The sequence below is a fragment of the Cyclopterus lumpus genome, chromosome 20, assembly GCF_009769545.1.
Source record: "Cyclopterus lumpus isolate fCycLum1 chromosome 20, fCycLum1.pri, whole genome shotgun sequence".
Lineage (NCBI taxonomy): Eukaryota > Metazoa > Chordata > Actinopteri > Perciformes > Cyclopteridae > Cyclopterus > Cyclopterus lumpus.
In genome coordinates, this window is record NC_046985.1 from 10673465 (window position 1) to 10693448 (window position 19984).

Here is a 19984-nt window from a genome sequence, read left to right on the forward strand (position 1 = left end):
CTTGGTTCCGCCCTCCCCGCCCAGAGACCCTTCCAGAAGTTGCCGGCAGACTCGTGGGGTTTGCTGTTCTTCTTCGCTCCTGATTTTCATTGTTAACCCTCACTATCTTACCAGTTGAACACTTTTTAAGTGTTCAGATCCCGCAGTCAACATGTCTGCTATGGGGACACTTGCGTTTGACGACTATGGGAGGCCTTTTCTCATCATTAAAGACCAGGACACGAAGACACGGTTATCGGGCATTGACGCACTGAAGGTACAATGGGCTAGCTAACCTGACACAACTGTAGCATGCTGCTTAGCAAGCTACCAGTTTGCTTTGAATTGCATGACATATGACGCGTTAAGCAAATACGATATTTGTTCATATTCAGCTTTTCAATTGTAAATCCTCAATTAAACTGGCAAGCTGAGTTGTTGGGGGCAATAGCAATAGAATCGCGTTATCCAAAGGATTAGCTCGTCGGGCTAACAACGAGGCCCATGTGCGTGTTTTCAGGCCAGTGGGTGTAGCTACGCAGTGCTGTGCCCAAAATGGTCTTTGTTGATGGACATCCTTTACAAATCTTTCTCGGAAATGGGAACTTCAATCCGTCTTGACTGCAACGTTGGAGACCAAGAATAAATTATCGTAACGTTGGAATTGTGCGTGTGTTTTTTTTTTTTTTTGCAGTCTCATATTATGGCAGGCAAGGCTGTCGCGTCAACGCTGAAGACATCTCTGGGACCTAATGGTGAGTAAAAACCAATGCAGTGCTGTTGCTTCCTCGGAACAATCTGTCAACACCGTAAGCCCCTAATGATTTGAGAGGGCTCGATGAGGATTCTGGAGTAATTCAAAGCCAATATAATAGACCTCTACTTTTTACTTTTTGTAGTTTTTCCGCCAATATTATACTTCTCTTGAACCATTTTTGTTTTTATTTTTTCATCCAGGTCTTGACAAGATGATGGTTGACAAGGATGGAGAGGTAACTGTCACAAACGATGGAGCCACTATTCTCGGCATGATGGATGTGGACCACCAGATTGCCAAACTTATGGTGGAGCTTTCCAAGTCCCAGGATGATGAGATTGGTGATGGAACCACTGGAGTTGTTGGTATGTGAAAGGAATATGATGGGGGGCTGTTAACCTGAATTTGAGTGTTGTGATGGTCCTAATATAGAATGGGTGCATATTCATGCATTGGGATTATCATAACCTCATCACAGATGGTATTGAAAAGAAGATAACTTGCTGCATAGAATGCATTTAATGTACTCCTCAATGCATTGAAGTTGTCATTATCATAAATGCATTGAAAGCTATATTGATATCAGTACTATTGTTGCATCTCTGATCAAGACAACCTCACTTTTTTAAAAGTATATTCCAGCTATTGTTGGTATGGTCTTACTGTGTTTACCTCCTCCTCAGTGCTGGCTGGAGCTTTGCTTGAGCAGGCTGAGCAGCTGCTGGACCGGGGAATCCACCCCATCAGGATCTCTGACGGTTATGACCAGGCTGCAAAAATTGCCATCGAGCAGCTTGACAACATTGCTGAAACCTTACTCTGCGATCCCAACAATACAGAACCGCTCATTGAGACCGCCATGACAACACTGGGATCCAAAATGTGAGCCTGACAGTGATGGCTTGATATATTATTTGGTTTCTATTGTTCATGATATTAATTGAGTCTACAAAATATCAGAAACTCCTCATTAATAAGGTGTTCATCTCTCCCCCTCAAAACTATTTGAGTTGGACACTAGGTGGTGTAAATTAACCATGCTAATTTCTTAGCACTTGCTGAAGTTAATCCAAAGAAGTAGCCAAAACTCTTGTTGAATGTAGTTTAGATTTAAGCACACAAAATGATTGCCTGTCACCTTTTAATCCCATTTGTTTTTGAGACTCTTCATAGCATGTTAACTAGCCTGCTCCCCACTAGTGACTGCCTATTTGCATGACTTGCTGGCTAGACGGATTATGATTTGTTCTCATACCATCTTTCTATATACAGTGGAGACGCTGAGCCGTGTCTCGCTGCTTCTGTCTTGATCTTCCAAGACTTTACACCCCTACTCCTTAGTATAATGCTATACACTTCAACAGCACCCACACCTACAGCCTCCAAATAGACATTTTGTGAAATTCAGCACCTCCTGTTAACATTTTAATCATCATGACTGAAGGTTTCCTTGCAGGACAGGTTTATTAGACTACATTAGTCTTGGCCAGATCTACTGGCAACTAAGGTTAGATTTCCATGTGCTTGATTACTTGGTACTTCAGGTGTAAAACAGAAAGCTATTTATGTTGTCTTTTATAAGCAATATGTCTTAATCATATTCTATCTCTCATTCGAGAAACCATTAAATAGTAAAACAAAGTGACTTCAGTTGTGATATCGCATCCTTACGTTCTACTATTGTCTTTCAGTATCAACCGGTGTCACAGACAGATGGCAGAGATTGCAGTTAATGCCATCCTTACTGTTGCTGACATGGAGAGGAAGGATGTAGACTTTGAGCTCATCAAGATGGAAGGCAAAGTGGGAGGCAAGCTGGAGGACACACAGCTCATCAAGGGAGTCATAGTTGACAAGGAGTTCAGCCACCCTCAGATGCCCAAGGTACAAACAAGGGGAATATCACAATCGGAGGATTTCACAGGCTGCGTTGGAATCAAATAGTTGACGGGGCATAAGGACACATTGCTTGTGACCAGATGTTTGCAAACCATTTGTTTTTGTCCCCACTCAGGTTCTGAAAGATGTTAAAATTGCCATCCTTACCTGCCCATTTGAGCCACCTAAGCCCAAGACTAAGCATAAATTGGATGTGACCTCTGTGGAAGATTACAAAAAGCTCCAGAAATATGAAAAGGAAAAGTTTGAGGAGATGATCCAACAGGTTTGTGCTGCAGCGAGGTACTAAAACTGAATTCTTACCCTCTGCGCAGGCCCATGTGCTTAACATATTAACTCTTGAATCTCTTTTAGGTCAAAAGCACTGGTGCGAACTTAGCCATTTGCCAGTGGGGCTTTGATGATGAAGCCAACCACCTTCTGCTGCAGAGTGAGCTGCCAGCTGTGCGCTGGGTCGGAGGGCCTGAGATCGAGGTAAGAAGTTTCTCACATGGTGGCTCAAGCTTTGGTCAATCATGTATTCACATTTTTATGGACATGCGGTGCGGAGTAGTACTTTGTTTGTGCTTAAGTGGGCATTGTCGATTGGGTTTTCTCTGCAGTTGATCGCCATTGCCACAGGAGGCCGCATCGTGCCACGGTTCTCAGAGTTGACACCAGATAAGCTTGGCATAGCTGGTGTGGTGAAGGAGATCTCCTTTGGCACAACAAAGGATCACATGTTGGTTATCCAGGAGTGCAAAAACACCAGGGCTGTAACCATTTTCATCCGTGGAGGCAACAAAATGGTAAGTGCAGATGGGACTCTTATTCCCCTCAACATATCATCATAGTTTGTCCTCTCGGGTTCACCTTTTTATTGCATCTATCTCATTAGATCATTGAGGAGGCCAAGCGCGCTCTCCATGATGCTCTGTGTGTAATCCGCAATCTGGTGAGAGACAACCGTATTGTGTATGGAGGAGGAGCTTCAGAGATCTCATGTGCTCTGGCTGTCAACCAGGCTGCAGATAAGGTGAGGCACACTACTAAAACCCACAGCTGCTTTCTGAATTGAGCTAAATGAAATAAGGTATTCATTTTTAGAATCAAAGTAAATACCCAACACTTTCTCTGGCTGCTCTGATCAGGTCTTTATTTCTGCTCTTCTTATTTCTAGTGCCCATCATTGGAGCAGTACGCCATGCGGTCGTTTGCTGATGCTCTGGAGGTTATCCCAATGGCGCTGGCTGAGAACAGTGGCTTTAACCCAATCCAGACCATGGCCGAGGTCAGAGCCAGGCAGGTTAAAGAGGCCAACCCCTTCCTCGGCATCGACTGTCTGCGTCACAACACCAATGGTAAGGAAGCAAGGGTCAGACAATGATAACACTGCACTGTCAACGCAAGATAACAACATGATATTTAATGGGTTTTGTTTCCTCCTCCACAGACATGAAGCAGCAACATGTGGTTGAGACCCTGATTGGTAAGAAACAGCAGATCTCACTGGCTACTCAGGTAGTCAGGATGATCCTAAAGATCGACGACATCCGAGGCCCGGGAGAGAGCGAGGACTGAAGGCCTCCTGCATTCCTTTAAGATTTCTGGGCTGTTTCAGGCACTTCCCCGAGCACCATGTCCAAACCGCACTGCATATTGCTATTTATCATTTGATACAAAATGTTCAAGCTGTTGTGGTATCGAAATCACCATTAAAATGTTGGTCCATTGACATTTACAGAATGTATTTCTGATTTCTAGCCCCCAAAAAATTATTTCTGTCTATTTCATGCCGGGTGCACATTACATTTACAACAAATGTTGGTGAACTGATGCATAAGTCACATTAAAGATTACATTAACAAAACAACATGCTGCATCCATATTTCAAAGCAAAAGTGCATATGAGTTTGAATGCTACAATTAATATTTATATTTTATTAACATTAAAAATCACTTAATCAAAACTGGAATGTCACCAATTTAACTCAAATGTCTTATTCACATGTACTTGTTGAGCCAGTTGAGCAGGTCTGTTCTGGCCTCCAGGATGCTGGGTTTGTCTGTGGGGTTCATGTCCTCTCTCTTACGGTGGACAAACCCATGAGTCTGACCGGGAAAGATCTTCACCTGGTAATCCGCTGTGCATTTCTCCTTCAGCTTTGCTTCGAGGACACTTACCTAAAGAGCAAATGGATGTGAGCACAGATTGTCAGAGGTTAATATGGTGAAAACCGGCACCATTTAAACTCGATTTTATTCTGACTACATTTGTTATCTCTGGTGTAGTTAAACATTAAGCCATTTGGTGCTCAAGTACCAGATTGAACCACCGGGCGGCTTCTACGATCTCTATCGACCTGAAGGTAACACTGCCTCCTAAATTCACGTAATACTAACCTGGTCCAGTGGGATTATCTCATCTTTCTCCCCAAAGATGAAGAGTGTGGGAACCTTCAGATCATACCGGTCTTCTCTTTCACGGATGATCCCTGCACAGTATCACAGAAGCCCATCTATGAAGCCTTTGTACAGCAGTTGACTGCAACTTTTATTGACAATTGCTGAATTGTAGTCCTGTAATGGAATCCGAGAGACGATATGGCCGACATACCGTAGACTGACACTCCTGCTTTGATCTCTGGATATTGCAGGGCAAGGTAATGGGTGGCGACCCCTCCCCAGCAGAAGCCCACAGCTCCAATGTGTTTGGCCCCACACTGCTCCGTCAGGAACCTCAGCACTGCATCCATCTCTCTGTAGAAGGAAGTACTGGGACTAAAATGTCTTTAAAAAACAGATATCAATAATGTCCCCAATGTAAAGGGTGAGAACACACCCTCAAATGCAGGACACTTAAAGTTACATGAACTTTTCACCTGGAACATTGGCTGCTTAAAGTTAAAATATGCTTATGGTTACTTGTTTATTCCTGTGGGATTTCTGTCTTCGAGCCACTCTTGAAATGTGAACCAGTCATTTGATGGACTCCACGGCTCCTTTCCCACATAGAAGTCAGGACACACAGCACTGTTCGGAGCAACAACAAAAAACAATGGTAGAAGAAATCACTGTTAACTGACCAGGTCACTGTTCACACACGTGACTCGCGCTCCACTCCGTACAGTTCATTGATCTCTTCTCACATGTATCCATTGTCGGCCAGCATGTCGGCCATGTATCTTGTGTTGGAAAGCTGCCACCCGTAGATGTCCTGTATGACAACGATGGCCTTGTCAGATGCGGCGGATGGTTTCACCACATAGGCTTTGGTGTGCTCGAGCTGGATCTCCTGGCCGAGCCCTCCATAGTCCGCCCTGTCGCCGATATGACAGGGACATGGCTTCGCTTCATTGGCCATCTGCAGACGGACACCCGAAAGTAAAAGTCAATAGTCACACAAAAATGATTAGGCCTACACCAGAACCAGCGACACTGACAAGGCAAGTTGCACAAAAGCTCATTTTCCAATATCCTCTCCGAGGCCTCAAATTAAATAATTTTAGCAATTGGTGTGCATTTGTATATTTTATACCGTAGTATTTTCCGATTTCTGCGACGAAAACGATCTGAAGTCTTTTGCAGGGCTCACAAAGTTGCAGCCAGAGTCTCAGAAAAAAGTCAAAGAAAGATTTTCCTGCCATGACTTTCAAAATAAAAGCTGTAATTACGATACTACATTTTCTAAGTTAGCATATATAGAAAAGTACTTGAAATAATTTCATTTTTTTCTTTTTGTTGTAGCTGATATGACAGTCACAAAAGAATGTATTTCCAACTTTACCGGACTGGTATTAAACAGCAAAAGCTACAATCTCCAAATAGTGTTTAGCGTGTGATGGGTTCTTGTTAAATACTGCGGGGTAAAGCTTAAGTAGTTATTCATTTTAACTTACAATGTAGGCTAAGGTGTTAATAATACAATTATTCAATAGCCATAATTATTATCTCAATTTCGCGACTTGTCTCAAAGGCACCGCTGGGATTCGAACCCAGGATCTCTGTTTACTAAACAGGCGCTTTAATAACCCATCTAAGCCACAGGCGCCGCTGGTCAACTCTTATGGTAGTACAACACCGAATGATTGAAAACCACACATTATGATCAATTGAGTTATTACACTAAACCTACAGTAAACCAGTAAAATATACAAGACAGATAGTGAACACTTTCAAGTTGCTTATGCTCCCTTAGCTTTCCAATTACGTTTATTACCAGTATATTCTCAATTTTAGAATTGTAAGGTTTTCCTAAATTATTATGTCAAAAATATCTCCAGATGTTTGATAAATTAGGCTTTGCTTTACAATACAATTCAAACAAAACACGGTTTAATATTACCCGTATATTATATTCCCCAATAACTGTCCATAGATAATCAGTTAGGTTAAAATATGTTATATTTAAGGATAATAAAAGATTGTATAATATATTTTTTTTAAGTGGGCAGTTTCAAGCTTCATGTCTACCTCTGGTCTATTGTTCAGAGGTGCAAGTCTGATGTTATGTAAAGGTTGTTGGTTCAACCCCCTTTAGGTGTCGCTGTTTCACATGGAAGGATATTTGATACTAAGTTTCTAGATATATCAGACCGTAAAAGCGAACAAATTGAGAACACGGTCTCAAATGTTAACGCAACAAATATGTAGATCTTAAGCTGTACATCTTAAACGTGTTTAGAATAAAGCTTCTGATGTTACGATATTAATTAAATAGTCTATGGCTTGCCTTTCGCTAACCACGTGACGGTTGTTATGGAAGTTTCCCTGCCGTAAAACTGGAGCCGCTGTGGCAAGATTGAAACTGATGTGACAGGAGCTAGCAGTGACGTTAGCGCATGCGTTAGCCATTTTAGCTAGCCGTTTGTCTCCCAGGTTTAAACTGTCACTTCAGCAACACGGAGGATGTAGCGTTTATTGTCTTGCATTTTATCAAAAAAGACACAATTAAACATAAAACCGTTTGTTGAGCTGCGACCACAGGCTGGGTGTGAGAGGACACAACAAAGCAAGCACTGGTATACAGTCTGTGGGAACCATTTTATGATTCTCAATGCATCCGACACATAAGGATAGACTCGTCTCGCTAGCTTAATTTAGCTAGCTAAACGGTATTGTCTGGTTCGTGGATGGGTCCGCTGTACAAGTTACTCCTGGAAGAAACGGTGACCGGTGCTTAGCGATCGTGATGGATACCGCCGAAGAAGGTAAATGACTATCGAAAGGCATCTCTTGTCGTTACTTCTCAGCTGGTGTTGACTAGCGTTAGCTTCACAAGTGCATCACCGCGAACCTGCTGCTGAGCTGGCCTGCTAGTGGTGAACTTAGCATAGCTTAGTAGCCAGACAGTGTAACGCTTGTTAATTCAGGAAGACGGGAGATGACTGCTACAAGTTGTTTTAATGCAACCGAAGTCATAATGTGATAGAATAGAATGGACGAGACGTTACTGGTGATGTCATCAGACTGCTGATGTATGGCCACATGGATTAACAATTATAACTCCCTTAATATGTATCTATCTTCCGTATAGGGGTATTTCCTTATTGTAAAAGGCCCCTTGTCTATTAACACACCCCAGTCCCCCTACACTATGTCTGCACATCTCTGGGCTTTGGCGATGGGTATCATAACTCCCATGTTATGTGTTTTGTTTTTTTTGTGCAGCGGATATTTGTCGTGTGTGCCGATCTGAGGGGACATCAGACAAACCCTTGTACCACCCATGTGTCTGCACTGGGAGTATCAAGTTTATCCACCAGGAATGGTAAGTGTCTTTGGCTCCTCAGCTGTCATTATTGTGACATCCACTCCCCCCCCCCCTACCCGAAATACTTTATCCGTTTTATTAAACATTGTTTTGCACCAAAGATTAACACTGATGTGTGTTTAGGCTAAGGTGGAACACTGATAATGTGTTGCACGAGTCCCTTCAAAACGGATGGTGCCAGTTTTGTCTTGCATGTATTACAATGTATTTTTCTAAAAGAACACAGTATAATGCTTATCATTCTTCCATGGTTGTAGTTGTACCTATGCTGACTCTACTCAATGTCCTTAAGTAACCCAACCAGGAGAATACGTTTTATCGCCAAAACATCTCTTATGTAGTTTGTTTTTATTATTATAGTCAAAGAAAAAAAAAAAAAGGATCTGCATTCACATGCTCACATCATAATAGGAACCATACAGTGAAGTGATTTATTGTACATTTCAGGGTGGCTACTCAGTAATTGGATAACTTGTTGCATACGTTTTGCCCTGTGGTTATTCCAAGAGTGGTGACTTCATTGCAAATGTAATTGAAAGATCATGAAAGGATTCATCCGTTGTCAAATCCATGTTGCATTGTGTGCAAAAACTGTATGTAGTATTGGCATGGTGAAAACAATGGAGATTGTACAGCGTTCTCATCTGTCCTGTGTGGTCAGGTGCATGGAAAACCCCAGGCAGAAGCAAAGGCCAGGCCTAGATTGTTCTGTGGTAATTGTTGAACCTCAGTTTGTATCCATATTAGTTCACGTCCAGCGCCACAATGTTTAGAGAAAAAGTCTATTGTGTCTGGATTGTGTAGTGGTGCTGAGTGTTTGCAAGCTGCAGTTAACTTTAGTTGTGTTTATTGTACATCCTACTATTTAGAAATAATACTGCCCATTCTAAACTGAAAGCCAGCTGTTGTAGAACTTAATGCTGATCTCATTAAAACTAGGAATAAATGTGCCCTATTATCGGGGGGATACCTCAACAGGGGGCTAGAAGAAACCTTGAATTAAAACCTATGTATAACCCTGTACTGTGTAGAACTAATGACACAGGTCTTAGCCTAAATGCTATCATATGTGTTGGAATCAGCGATTGTAATGACCTTACATAACCAAGTTGTAAATCCCACAGTCTTGCTCATGTCACAGCGATCTGGGATGGTGTAATTACTAGCAACATGCAAGCACAAATTATACAATTTTTGTTGTCTGTTTGTTTTACCATAAAACATGAGCCGTTCTCACAGTTTAGGTCCAGAGATCCCGGAGAGGTCATGACAGCTGAGCATGCGTCTTCATCACATGTTTTTTTGTCGTCAATTATAGCAGTTGTAGGATAAATTAAGCCAAGTCAACACTATCGACCTTTGGCTTCGTCTCACAATGTTAACAACCCAGACAGTGGTTTAAATCTGCAACACCAGAGTTTTTTTGGGATGTTGTTAATTCCAAGGCGTGATAATGTCCAAACCAGGGACCAATACAATCTTTATTTAGTCTCTATTCCTGTTGATGTAAAATATGTTTCCCAATATCTCTACCCCAAATCACACATGCAACACTGTATTAAAAACAATAAATTCTCAAGCAGAACACGTTTACATTGTTGACTTGTTTGCTACTTTTGACTGTCTAAATGTTGCTTCACAGTTTGGTCCAGTGGCTGAAGCACAGCAGGAAGGAGTACTGTGAACTATGCAAGCACAGATTTGCATTCACACCAAGTAAGTCCTTGTGGCATTGATGGATCATCAACAGCCTCAGGTTTCCTAAACAAGCCTGACAGATGAGGCCATACGGTCATTTTTTTTCATCAGTCCATTTTACATGTGATCATTCTTTTACTGAAATTCAATTTTAAACAGAAGTTTGAATAATATTTATAACATTATCAAAGTGAATGATTATTTGAATGTCTTTGGTTCACTCTCTCCCTCTTTCCAGTCTACTCTCCAGACATGCCATCACGTCTGCCCATCCAGGACATCTGTGCCGGCCTGCTGTCCAGTGTGGGCACGGCCATCCGCTACTGGTTCCATTACACACTGGTGGCCTTCGCATGGCTCGGGGTGGTTCCTCTCACTGCATGTAAGTAATACACACTCAAATGCAGAGAATCGGAATGTGTACTTAAGGCCACAGTGATCTTCTTAATACTGGATTACACCTTGCATACAGCTCTTATCAGTTCTTTCACAGTTTTATTATCTTAAACATGTAATGTACCTATTTATTCTGATACATCAAAGCAACGTGGTAGAAACAATCTATCTGATTTTAGTTTGGTTCGTAGGTTTGAAAGTAGATGCTCATTATATTGTATGAAGTAGCCGTGATGTAAACTTAAACATATTAGCTCATATTCATGGTTCAACAAGATCATGGGAATTACAGCTTTAGTACCATTACATAACAGGCATTGCTTTGCATGTTCCAATATATGTAAATCCATCTCCGTTCTCAATGTAAAAAAAACCTGAGAGATCTAATTAATTCTAATATATTGTGTAAATTGTAACAAAGCATCATTTTTAATGATTAAATGAAACTAATTTATGTATCTTTTTTCCGGCTCAGGTCGCATCTACAAGTGTCTGTTTACCGGCTCTGTGAGCTCACTTTTGACACTGCCGCTGGACATGCTCTCTACGTGAGTGATGACACCAGCATTCTCCTACACCACGCTATTATTCTCTTAATGTCCATAACCCCTACTTATTAAAGGTCTTTTTCAGTTGTTTTATTGAATGTTTACAAAAGTTAATCTTTGTGCTTCTGCAGAGAGAACCTGCTTGCCGATTGTCTACAGGGCTGCTTCGTGGTCACCTGCACGCTGTGTGCATTTATCAGCCTGGTGTGGCTCAGAGAACAGATCGTCCATGGTGGTGCTCCTCACTGGTTAGAGCAGCACCAGCCGCCGCCACCTAATGCGGCTGGACAAGCCAACGAGGTACTTTGTTTGACTGGCCAAGTCAGTCTTATTTTTATTAGTTTTAATGGAAAGGAGAACCAATAAAATAAAGAATTGTTCAATGCCATTCCTCTCCCAATGTCAAAGCCATGCATCTTTCCACCTCAACCTCAGGCACAAGCTCCAGGCCAGGGAGCAGCTGATGAGCCCCCTGCAGCCCAGCCAGCCCCTGCTGATCCACCAGCTCAGAATGAAGCAGAGCCTGAGCCCCCTGATGTGCCCCCAGACCAGGGTGATGACCCAGAGCTGGAGGAAGAAGAGGGAGCAGCAGCTGAAGATGCTGACCCCAACAATGGAGCACAAGGTTGGAATTTTTGTTATACAAGTTTATTTTACAATTAAATCTTTTTTTCTAGCAGTTGTATTTGAAATTAATACTGAAGAGTTATTAGGCTATATTAAGTGTTCTCTTCACTACATAAATAGCATTCGGCACAAACAAACAATGATTATGTTAAAGAATGGCACACTTCCTGTCCGTCCATCACATTTGACATTATGTTCTGCCTGGTAAGATGTTATTGAGATATGCATTGATGCATTAAATTACTATATTAAATTGCTTAAAATAACAAAACACTGAGAAAGTGGTGCAGTTCATGCACCAATTAATATAGTGTTTTGTCTCCAGTAAAGCCAACAAACAAGACCGTTGTTAAAGCAAATGGAAAACTACAGGGTGTATGGAAATGCTCTGTTAACAGCTAGAACAAACAGTATCACTGCCATTAGAGCATACAATTAATTTGAGAATGATTTAATGATGTGTCAAAATGCTACCTCCAGCACTCGTAGCCCACTTTTCTTGTTTTATTTTGTTGTGGTTAATGGACTGATTTTGCAGCAGGTTCATCAAAACGTGTCGGTAATGAATTGTGATTGTATTACATTATTCTGGCTGTGGGGTGTCACCACAGCTAAATGAATGCAGAGGAAATAATAGGTTGTTTAGCAAAACAAATTGTCCCCAGAATAGCATTAATAATGTAATCCTAACCGTGTTCTTCAGTATAATATTTCAGTATTGTTGCTAAAAGCCAACCCATAAATATTTTATCAAACAAACTTGATAACAGTGCTGTCGCCATACGGTACACTGTAATGCTGCGTCCATATCTGACAAGCGGGAAGATGCATATGGAACTAATTTTGACAATGATATGGAAGGGGATGTTTATTTAGATACTTTTTAAGTTACTGATGGTTGTGAATATCCAATTCATCATCGTATTAAAAGTGAATATGTTTCTGTATAGATGACATGAACTGGAATGCATTGGAGTGGGACAGAGCGGCGGAGGAGCTCACCTGGGAAAGGGTAACTCTGCATGACATTACTGACTTACTACACAATTTACAAAACTCTATCAAAGTTTGTTTTTGTTTTTGTGTTATATATGAAGCACTTCAAATCTTCCCTTTTGACCTTTTCAGATGCTTGGCCTGGATGGTTCACTGGTATTTTTGGTAAGTCTTTGTGCCCTTAATGGTCGGTTTTGTTTTTTCTTGTTTGCTGAACGTTTAAGTTAAAATTGTACTTGGACCTTTTTGTCTTGTAGGAGCATGTTTTTTGGGTAGTGTCTCTGAACACACTCTTCATCCTGGTCTTTGGTGAGTACTGTAGACTAAAACAAGGATTTATCATAAGTATAATGATTGATTGATTTTATTTATTTGAGAATTACATTAGTGTAGTTACTCTCTTTTGTTCCACTTTCAGCATTTTGTCCCTACCACATTGGCCACTTCTCCGTTGTGGGTCTTGGCTTTGAGGAATATGTAAGGACCTGCTCCCATCAAAGTGCAGCATTATTATGCAATATTGTGTCTCTTGATATGTGATTAATTGCTTGACTACAACTTTGCACTGTTCTTCAGGTCCAAGCCTCTCACTTTGAGGGCTTAATCACAACCATTGTGGGCTACATACTGCTGGCGATGACGCTCATCCTCTGTCATGTATCCTTCCGTCTAACAACGTCGGTGCCCTGGTCTCTACTGAAATGTAAAGCCTAAAAACATAGTTCCATTACAAGGACAAACGATGCACGGGAAATGTATTTTGTTAGGTGGATGTGAATGTGTGAGCAATGTTGATCCTTAATGGCTGCGTCAGGGAATGGCTGCTCTGGTCAGGTTCCAGCGCTCCCGACGTCTCCTGGGAGTCTGCTACATCGTTGTCAAGGTAACGCCTCTAAGTGCATTTTGGCTTTGCGTAACTCATGTCTGCATCGTCCTTGGTGGAAATATACTCTGAAGTATTAACTTGCTGAGATTTACTACCTGAACACAACACAGAATCTGAGTTAATAATAATGCCTTTTATTTGTAATGCACTTTTCATTCAAAAGAATCTGAGTTATATTTTTTTTGCAAGCACAAACAGAAACTGAAGGATGTAATTATTTTGTTTACAGTGTGAGCTAAAAGTAATCAGAATTAATAGTCGGACTTGAGGTAGCCTTGTCTATTTAAATGTGCCTGAAACTGAATCGTGAAAAAGTGGCACACGATTGTATTTCAGCCCTTTTCATCGAAAGTTAAAGTTTTTAATATATACACATATTGTGTAAAGTGATACTGAGACATATCTCTGCTTCCATTACAGGTCTCTCTGCTGGTTGTTGTGGAGATTGGTGTTTTTCCACTCATCTGTGGCTGGTGGCTTGATATCTGCTCTTTAGTAAGTGTCTCTTGCACTCCTTCTTGTTCTGAATTTCAGTAATTCTATTAATTTGTCATTTTTGTTTTTGGAATTCTCCCTCAGACTTGGTTACATTATTTACTAAAATGTTAAGACTTGGTGACATGGTCATAGGAAGTTTAATTGTGTCTCTTATCCTTGGCTAACAGTCCCAGATACAGTACCATATTTTATAATGACACCCTGGCTTGGAAAGTTGGAGAGATATGCCTCGTTATGCCTGTTGTGGCTCTCACTTGGTGTCTACAAATCTCTGTGTCAGCAAGTTTTTACTCTCTGATGCAAAGTGACAGCATCCCAAGTCCCCTCCACCTCCTGTGGCCACCTAAGCTTTTCCACCTATGCTACACTTTGTCAGAAAATGAACCGCGTGCAATAAGCTATCTGTCTCATTTCACTTTGTCCCACAAATTGAAATGCGCTTCTTTTTATGACAAATCTAGTTTGGTCTCTGCTACAAAGCTGTTTTGTTGTAATAAATGGCGTATGGGACATCTCAAATATTTATCCTCTATAAAGATCTATAGACACAACGGCACTTGTATAAGTGAACAATGCCAATATGGAGAATGGGATTTATCTTGAGTGGAGAAGTCCTTGTTCCTGCATATACTCTCAAACTCATTAAGATTTGTCAAATTTTAAACTGTTATGTGCAAATGTTAATCATAGATTGTATCTTCTAGGCCAGTGTTTCTCAACCTTCTTTCAGCCATGTACGCCCTGTTGACATGTTTTTCAGCCATGTACCCCCTAACCAGCGCAAAGCATTTTTGGTTGAAAAAAGGTGTAATACACATCGCTGTTCCATCAGTGTCTGATTTAATATATAATATATAAAATTCTGTTTATAAACATACATTTATATTTTATTGAATATTTATTTAGCTATTTTTAAAGGATTTTTGAATTTATTCTCATTTTTAATGTTTGTATAATCTCTGCCTTCACGTACCCCCATTTGAGAACCACCGTTCTAGGCAACTGGGCATTCATTTATCAAAGACAAGTAATTAGGATGCATTATCTTTAAACCAACACTGAATTTACATCCGATAAATGCTCTTTATTTAACTTCCTGCAGGAGATGTTTGATGCCTCCTTGAAAGACAGAGAGTTAAGTTTTAAATCAGCCCCTGGTACCACCATGTTCCTGCACTGGCTTGTGGGAATGGTCTACGTCTTCTACTTCGCTTCGTTCATCCTCCTACTGAGAGAGGTAAGATTCTGATGAAAGTACCGTTTTCCTTTTTCATGTAGATGTATTGCTCAGTTAGTTTACTGTACTTTAGTCAGTACATTTGTATGCGTCCCCGCTGGCGACAGCAGTGGCCGGCGGCGTTATGTTTTTGGATTGTCCATCCGTGTGTTCCGCCATCCATCCTCTCAATAACGCCTGGAGGAAATTTCTTCCAACTTTGGCACAAACGTCCACTTCGACTCGAGGTTGAACTGATTAGACTTTGGTGGACAAAGGTTCATATGCTAATTATGACAATTTTATACAAATGTCTAATAGGATAAAACTATGAAGTGATTACATTTTGGACAGACATGAATTGTTAACTGTGATTTGACTGCTTGGCGGAGGCGTACAACTGCAAGGCAGTTGTCATAGTTATGTTTTTTTATTTATTTTTTTTTAAATCTAACGCAAACTTTTCTTGTTGTTTTTATCAGGTGCTGAGGCCGGGAGTGCTGTGGTTTCTGAGAAACCTCAATGACCCCGATTTTAACCCGGTGCAGGAGATGATTCACCTTCCCATCTACAGACACCTGCGGCGGTTCATCCTGTCCGTGGTTGTGTTTGGCTCCATCGTGCTGCTCATGCTGTGGATGCCCATCAGGCTGATCAAACTACTGCTCCCCATCTTCCTCCCCTACAACGTCATGCTCTACAGGTAACCAGCAGGCATAATTAAATTGTGTGTGTGTGTGTGTGGGTGTGTGTGTGTGGTGTGTGTGTGTGTGTGTGTGTGTGTGTTGTGTGTGTGTGGTGTGTGTGTGTGTGTGTGTGTGTGTGTGTGTGTGTGTGTGTGTGTGTGTGTGTGTGTGTGTGTTTGTGTGTGTGTGTGTGTGTGTGTGTGTGTGTGTGTGTGTGTGTGTGTGTGTGTGTGTGTGTGTGTGTGTGTGTTGTGTGTGTGTGTGTGTGGTGTGTGTGTGTGTGTGTGTGTGTGTGTGTGTGTGTGTGTGTGTGTGTGTGTGTGTGTGTGTGTGTGTGTGACCACTTCCTCCTGAGGCCAGATGACACATCTTACCCTACATATTGAGCAAAAGAGGAAATATCGACCACATTACCAGCTTGAAGGACTGATGAACATAAGAGTTGCAGTGACCTACCTAATTTGAGTAAATGTTGAGAACGGATGTCTTGAGCACATCAACTCTTCAATGTGACCATGTGGTTCGTGCCCTGGTGCACGCTGTTTAAATGGCTCTTTTCTGACCCCATTTACCTGTTTCCCCTCAGTGACGCCCCGGTCAGCGAGCTGTCTTTGGAGCTATTATTACTTCAGGTTGTGCTGCCAGCTCTTTTGGAGCAGGGACACACTCGCCAGTGGCTCAAAGGCCTGGTCAGGGCCTGGACAGTCAGTGCTGGATATTTACTGTAAGTCAACGAGTTTGAATACACGTCTACATATTTCATGATGCATTATATTTTTTCCCGGGTATTTCTCAGACTGGCTGTCTATAACCAAAGCCATCTTTACCTCCACAGAGACCTCCACTCCTACCTCCTCGGGGAGCAGGAGGACAACGACGCCAACCAGCCTGTGAACAACAACAACAACAACAACCCTCCTCCTGGTCACCATAACAATAATAACAACCCTGCCCCTGCTGTTGGCGAGGGCCTGCATGCAGCCCATCAGGCCATTCTGCAGCAAGGGGGACCAGTCGGATTCCAGCCTTACCACAGACCCCTTCGCTTTCCATTCAGGGTGAGAAGGTCCCATGGTTTTGAACATATAACTGCAGTTTCTGGGGAATTACATGTTGTACAACTGTTGTTTTTAAGTATAGTTTATGTACTTGTTTGATTGACTCACACAAAGGCACCACTTGCAGTAAATCTTTAGGTTATACAACGCCCAGTTATTACACTCGTCTTCCTTCATGTTAAAGGCCTTTACCTTATAATTGTCCTACGTATTCCAATTTTAGTTGATGAAAGACGGCAGTGTAACAAAGAACAGAGAAACATAATCTGATATGTCCAAGTTTAGTTACCTCCTTGTATTCACTTGTATTCTAAAACGGTCCTATTTCCTCTAGATTGTGTTGCTAATCGCGTTCATGTGCATCACTCTGCTGGTGGCCAGTCTGGTGTGCCTAACCCTACCAGGTAAGATGTGGTGGCAGGAAAGACAACCAGCAATTTATTTTCTCCTTTGCATACTCACACCCAAACCATAATTAAAGGGTGAACAAAAAAATATATATATATATACATATATGTATACACACAGTATATGCATGTTTTTGCTTTTGAAGCGGTTCTTTTTTATGTTGTTCACTTCTTTGTAAACCAGAACTGAGGGTCACTCTAAAGCTGGGACGTTGAAGAGAGGTCATGTTTGTTTTCTCTCGTGTGTTTTTCAGTGTTCACCGGGCGCTGGCTGATGTCCTTCTGGACAGGAAGCTCCAAAATACATGAGCTGTACACAGCAGCGTGCGGCCTTTACGTCTGCTGGCTGTCTATCCGCGGAGTCACCGTGCTGCTGGCCTGGATGCCCCAGGGACGCATCGTCATTGCACGCAAAGTCCAGGAGTGGACACTCATGGTGGGTGTCTGTGAGCAGCCTCCATTGTAGGCAAACACCAAAACCGGGCAGCAGAGTGGTATTGTAATGAGTTGTTCTCTTTCCAGCTTTTAAATTGTCTAGAGTTGGACCTCAACGCAGTGGCTTTGTTAAATGGTTGGTTGCGTATTACAACATCATTGGGCCAATATCCAAATTGTGCCGGCACCTGCGTATTGGTAATATCCCAACCTTGTCTTTAACTCTGCCAGTGCTGCCGTAGTTGTGTCCCATGGAGGAGGAAATGTTGTACCATCAAAGGCGGAATAACACTCAAACTACTTGTTTCTTCAATCGTTTGAAGGTTGTTGATTGTGTTCATTGTATATCCCCGCTTTGTTTGTGCAGATTCTGAAGACTCTGGTTGTAGCTCTGCTGGTCGCTGGAGTCATCCCGCTGCTACTGGGCCTGCTGTTTGAACTGGTCATCGTGGCCCCACTCAGGGTCCCCCTGGACCAAACACCCCTCTTCTACCCTTGGCAGGTACGATTGTTGGTCTGTGTTGTCTGTGGTTTCTTTCTCCACCTCTCAACATAGATTTCCTTTTGGTGGTTCATTGCTGGGTAGGTATTGTGTCGCAACTGTTCCTTTACCCTGTTTGCCCGTTTGTGTTTCCTAACATTGTCATGTAATAGGACTGGGCTCTTGGAGTGCTCCATGCCAAAATCATTGCTGCCATCACTCTTATGGGCCCTCAGTGGTGGCTGAAGACCGTTATCGAGCAGGTGAGTTTGAGATGGATCTACAACTCGAAATGAGAAATAGCTTTTAGATAAGATTAAAAAAAAACGAGAGGTATACGAGAATTGCACTGTAATGACTGTAAACTTTCCCCTCAGGTGTATGCAAACGGCATTCGCAACATCGATCTCCAGTTCATCATCCGTAAACTGGCAGCTCCAGTCATCTCAGTCCTGCTGCTGTCCCTGTGCGTGCCATACGTGATCGCTGCCGGGGTGGTGCCTACTGTCGGTGAGTTAGTTTGTTTGTATTTCACCATCTCATTTCAGGGATATTTTTTCTTCTCAAAAACTGAAGAGCCCAAAGTAAGGAACAAATATCAGTAAATATCATCTGCTGAGTAATGCACACAATGTCAGTTGCGAAAGGAGAGGAATGAAGTGCTGGCCTTGTTCACTTAAAGCACTGATGGTTTCCATTAGGTTAATCACGTGATCATGCCGAATTATGAAGCAACATCAAATTGCAGAGGTTTCTCCATCCTATAATGTTCCTTCACATCTCCAGAGGACCGTATTAGTGACTACAGTGTCGGCTAGTGGGAAGTTTACTGAAACAATTCCTAACTGAAGTGCATTTACTTTTGCAGGAGTTACCCCAGAGATGGAGATCCTAATGCAGAGGAGGATCTACCCGTTCCTCTTGATGGTGGTCTCGCTTATCGGCATCCTGTCTTTCCAGATCCGACAGTTCAAACGCCTTTACGAACACATCAAGAACGACAAGTAAGGAATTTAGTGTCGACCCCATGTGTAGACATCAACGTGTATTTTATCATTTAGATAGTGATGATCACTCTTTTTACAGGTACCTGGTCGGGCAGAGGCTTGTCAACTACGAACGGAAAGCTGCAAGAGCAAGCGCAGTCCCACCTCCCAACCCTATTCCAGAGTAGATTTTTGTGTCACTCGTTGCCACATTTTTGCACCGGTTACCCTGCGTACATCCTGTCTACTCATCACCCCGCCCTTTTTGATTTTCAACTCAGTCCTTGGACCATTAATCCTTTTGAATCTCCCGTGGATCTTGATGGATTTGATGGATGTCGTTCAATTTCTTGTATTCTCTTTTTGTGCCCAAAGGTGGGATTGGAAAATGTATTATAATCATGGGACAGCTGAGTAATCCCCTTCCCCCCACACACAAACTGAGTAGGCAGGGGGGTGAGGGTCAGAGGTTTGATATGAAGCTCAACATCTGTATTGTCGTTCATGCCTTGCTTTGTAAAGTGCTGCCTGATAATTGTACATGTGTAAATACTTTGAACGCAGACTTTGTCTTAAAAAAAGAAGAAAAAAACGAATATGGATTAATGCAATGACCATTGTACATCTTAAAAGTGTATGTATAATTTATTAAATCAGACTGACAATTTACAATTTTCTT

General features: G+C 42.0%; 3 protein-coding genes across 3 annotated transcripts; 2 read left to right on the plus strand and 1 right to left on the minus strand.

Annotated features, from left to right (window-relative positions):
* The first annotated feature begins 15 nt into the window (after positions 1-15).
* On the plus strand, positions 16-4487 carry cct5 (chaperonin containing TCP1, subunit 5 (epsilon)). Its single transcript, XM_034560175.1, has 11 exons — positions 16-256; positions 674-734; positions 937-1101; positions 1420-1618; positions 2428-2620; positions 2751-2900; positions 2990-3109; positions 3238-3423; positions 3513-3650; positions 3795-3975; positions 4068-4487. Exons 1-11 carry the CDS (start codon positions 152-154, stop codon positions 4193-4195), a joined length of 1626 nt encoding a protein of 541 aa, XP_034416066.1. The 5' UTR covers positions 16-151; the 3' UTR covers positions 4196-4487.
* Positions 3971-6249, minus strand: cmbl (carboxymethylenebutenolidase homolog (Pseudomonas)). Its single transcript, XM_034560176.1, has 6 exons — positions 6153-6249; positions 5764-5978; positions 5540-5647; positions 5232-5374; positions 5018-5109; positions 3971-4798 (listed from the first exon to the last, which is right to left on the minus strand). Exons 2-6 carry the CDS (start codon positions 5976-5978, stop codon positions 4619-4621), a joined length of 738 nt encoding a protein of 245 aa, XP_034416067.1. The 5' UTR covers positions 6153-6249; the 3' UTR covers positions 3971-4618.
* Positions 6250-7236: 987 nt separating this feature from the next.
* Positions 7237-19974, plus strand: LOC117749936 (E3 ubiquitin-protein ligase MARCHF6-like). Its single transcript, XM_034560752.1, has 25 exons — positions 7237-7824; positions 8285-8384; positions 10030-10103; positions 10324-10467; positions 10957-11029; positions 11161-11329; positions 11465-11654; positions 12607-12668; positions 12785-12817; positions 12910-12961; positions 13071-13129; positions 13229-13309; positions 13467-13535; positions 13959-14033; positions 15139-15273; positions 15735-15955; positions 16525-16662; positions 16774-16996; positions 17331-17400; positions 17658-17839; positions 18206-18340; positions 18493-18582; positions 18697-18829; positions 19188-19323; positions 19406-19974. The coding sequence occupies exons 1-25, from the start codon at positions 7806-7808 to the stop codon at positions 19491-19493; spliced, it is 2751 nt and encodes a 916-aa protein (XP_034416643.1). The 5' UTR covers positions 7237-7805; the 3' UTR covers positions 19494-19974.
* Positions 19975-19984: the final 10 nt, after the last annotated feature.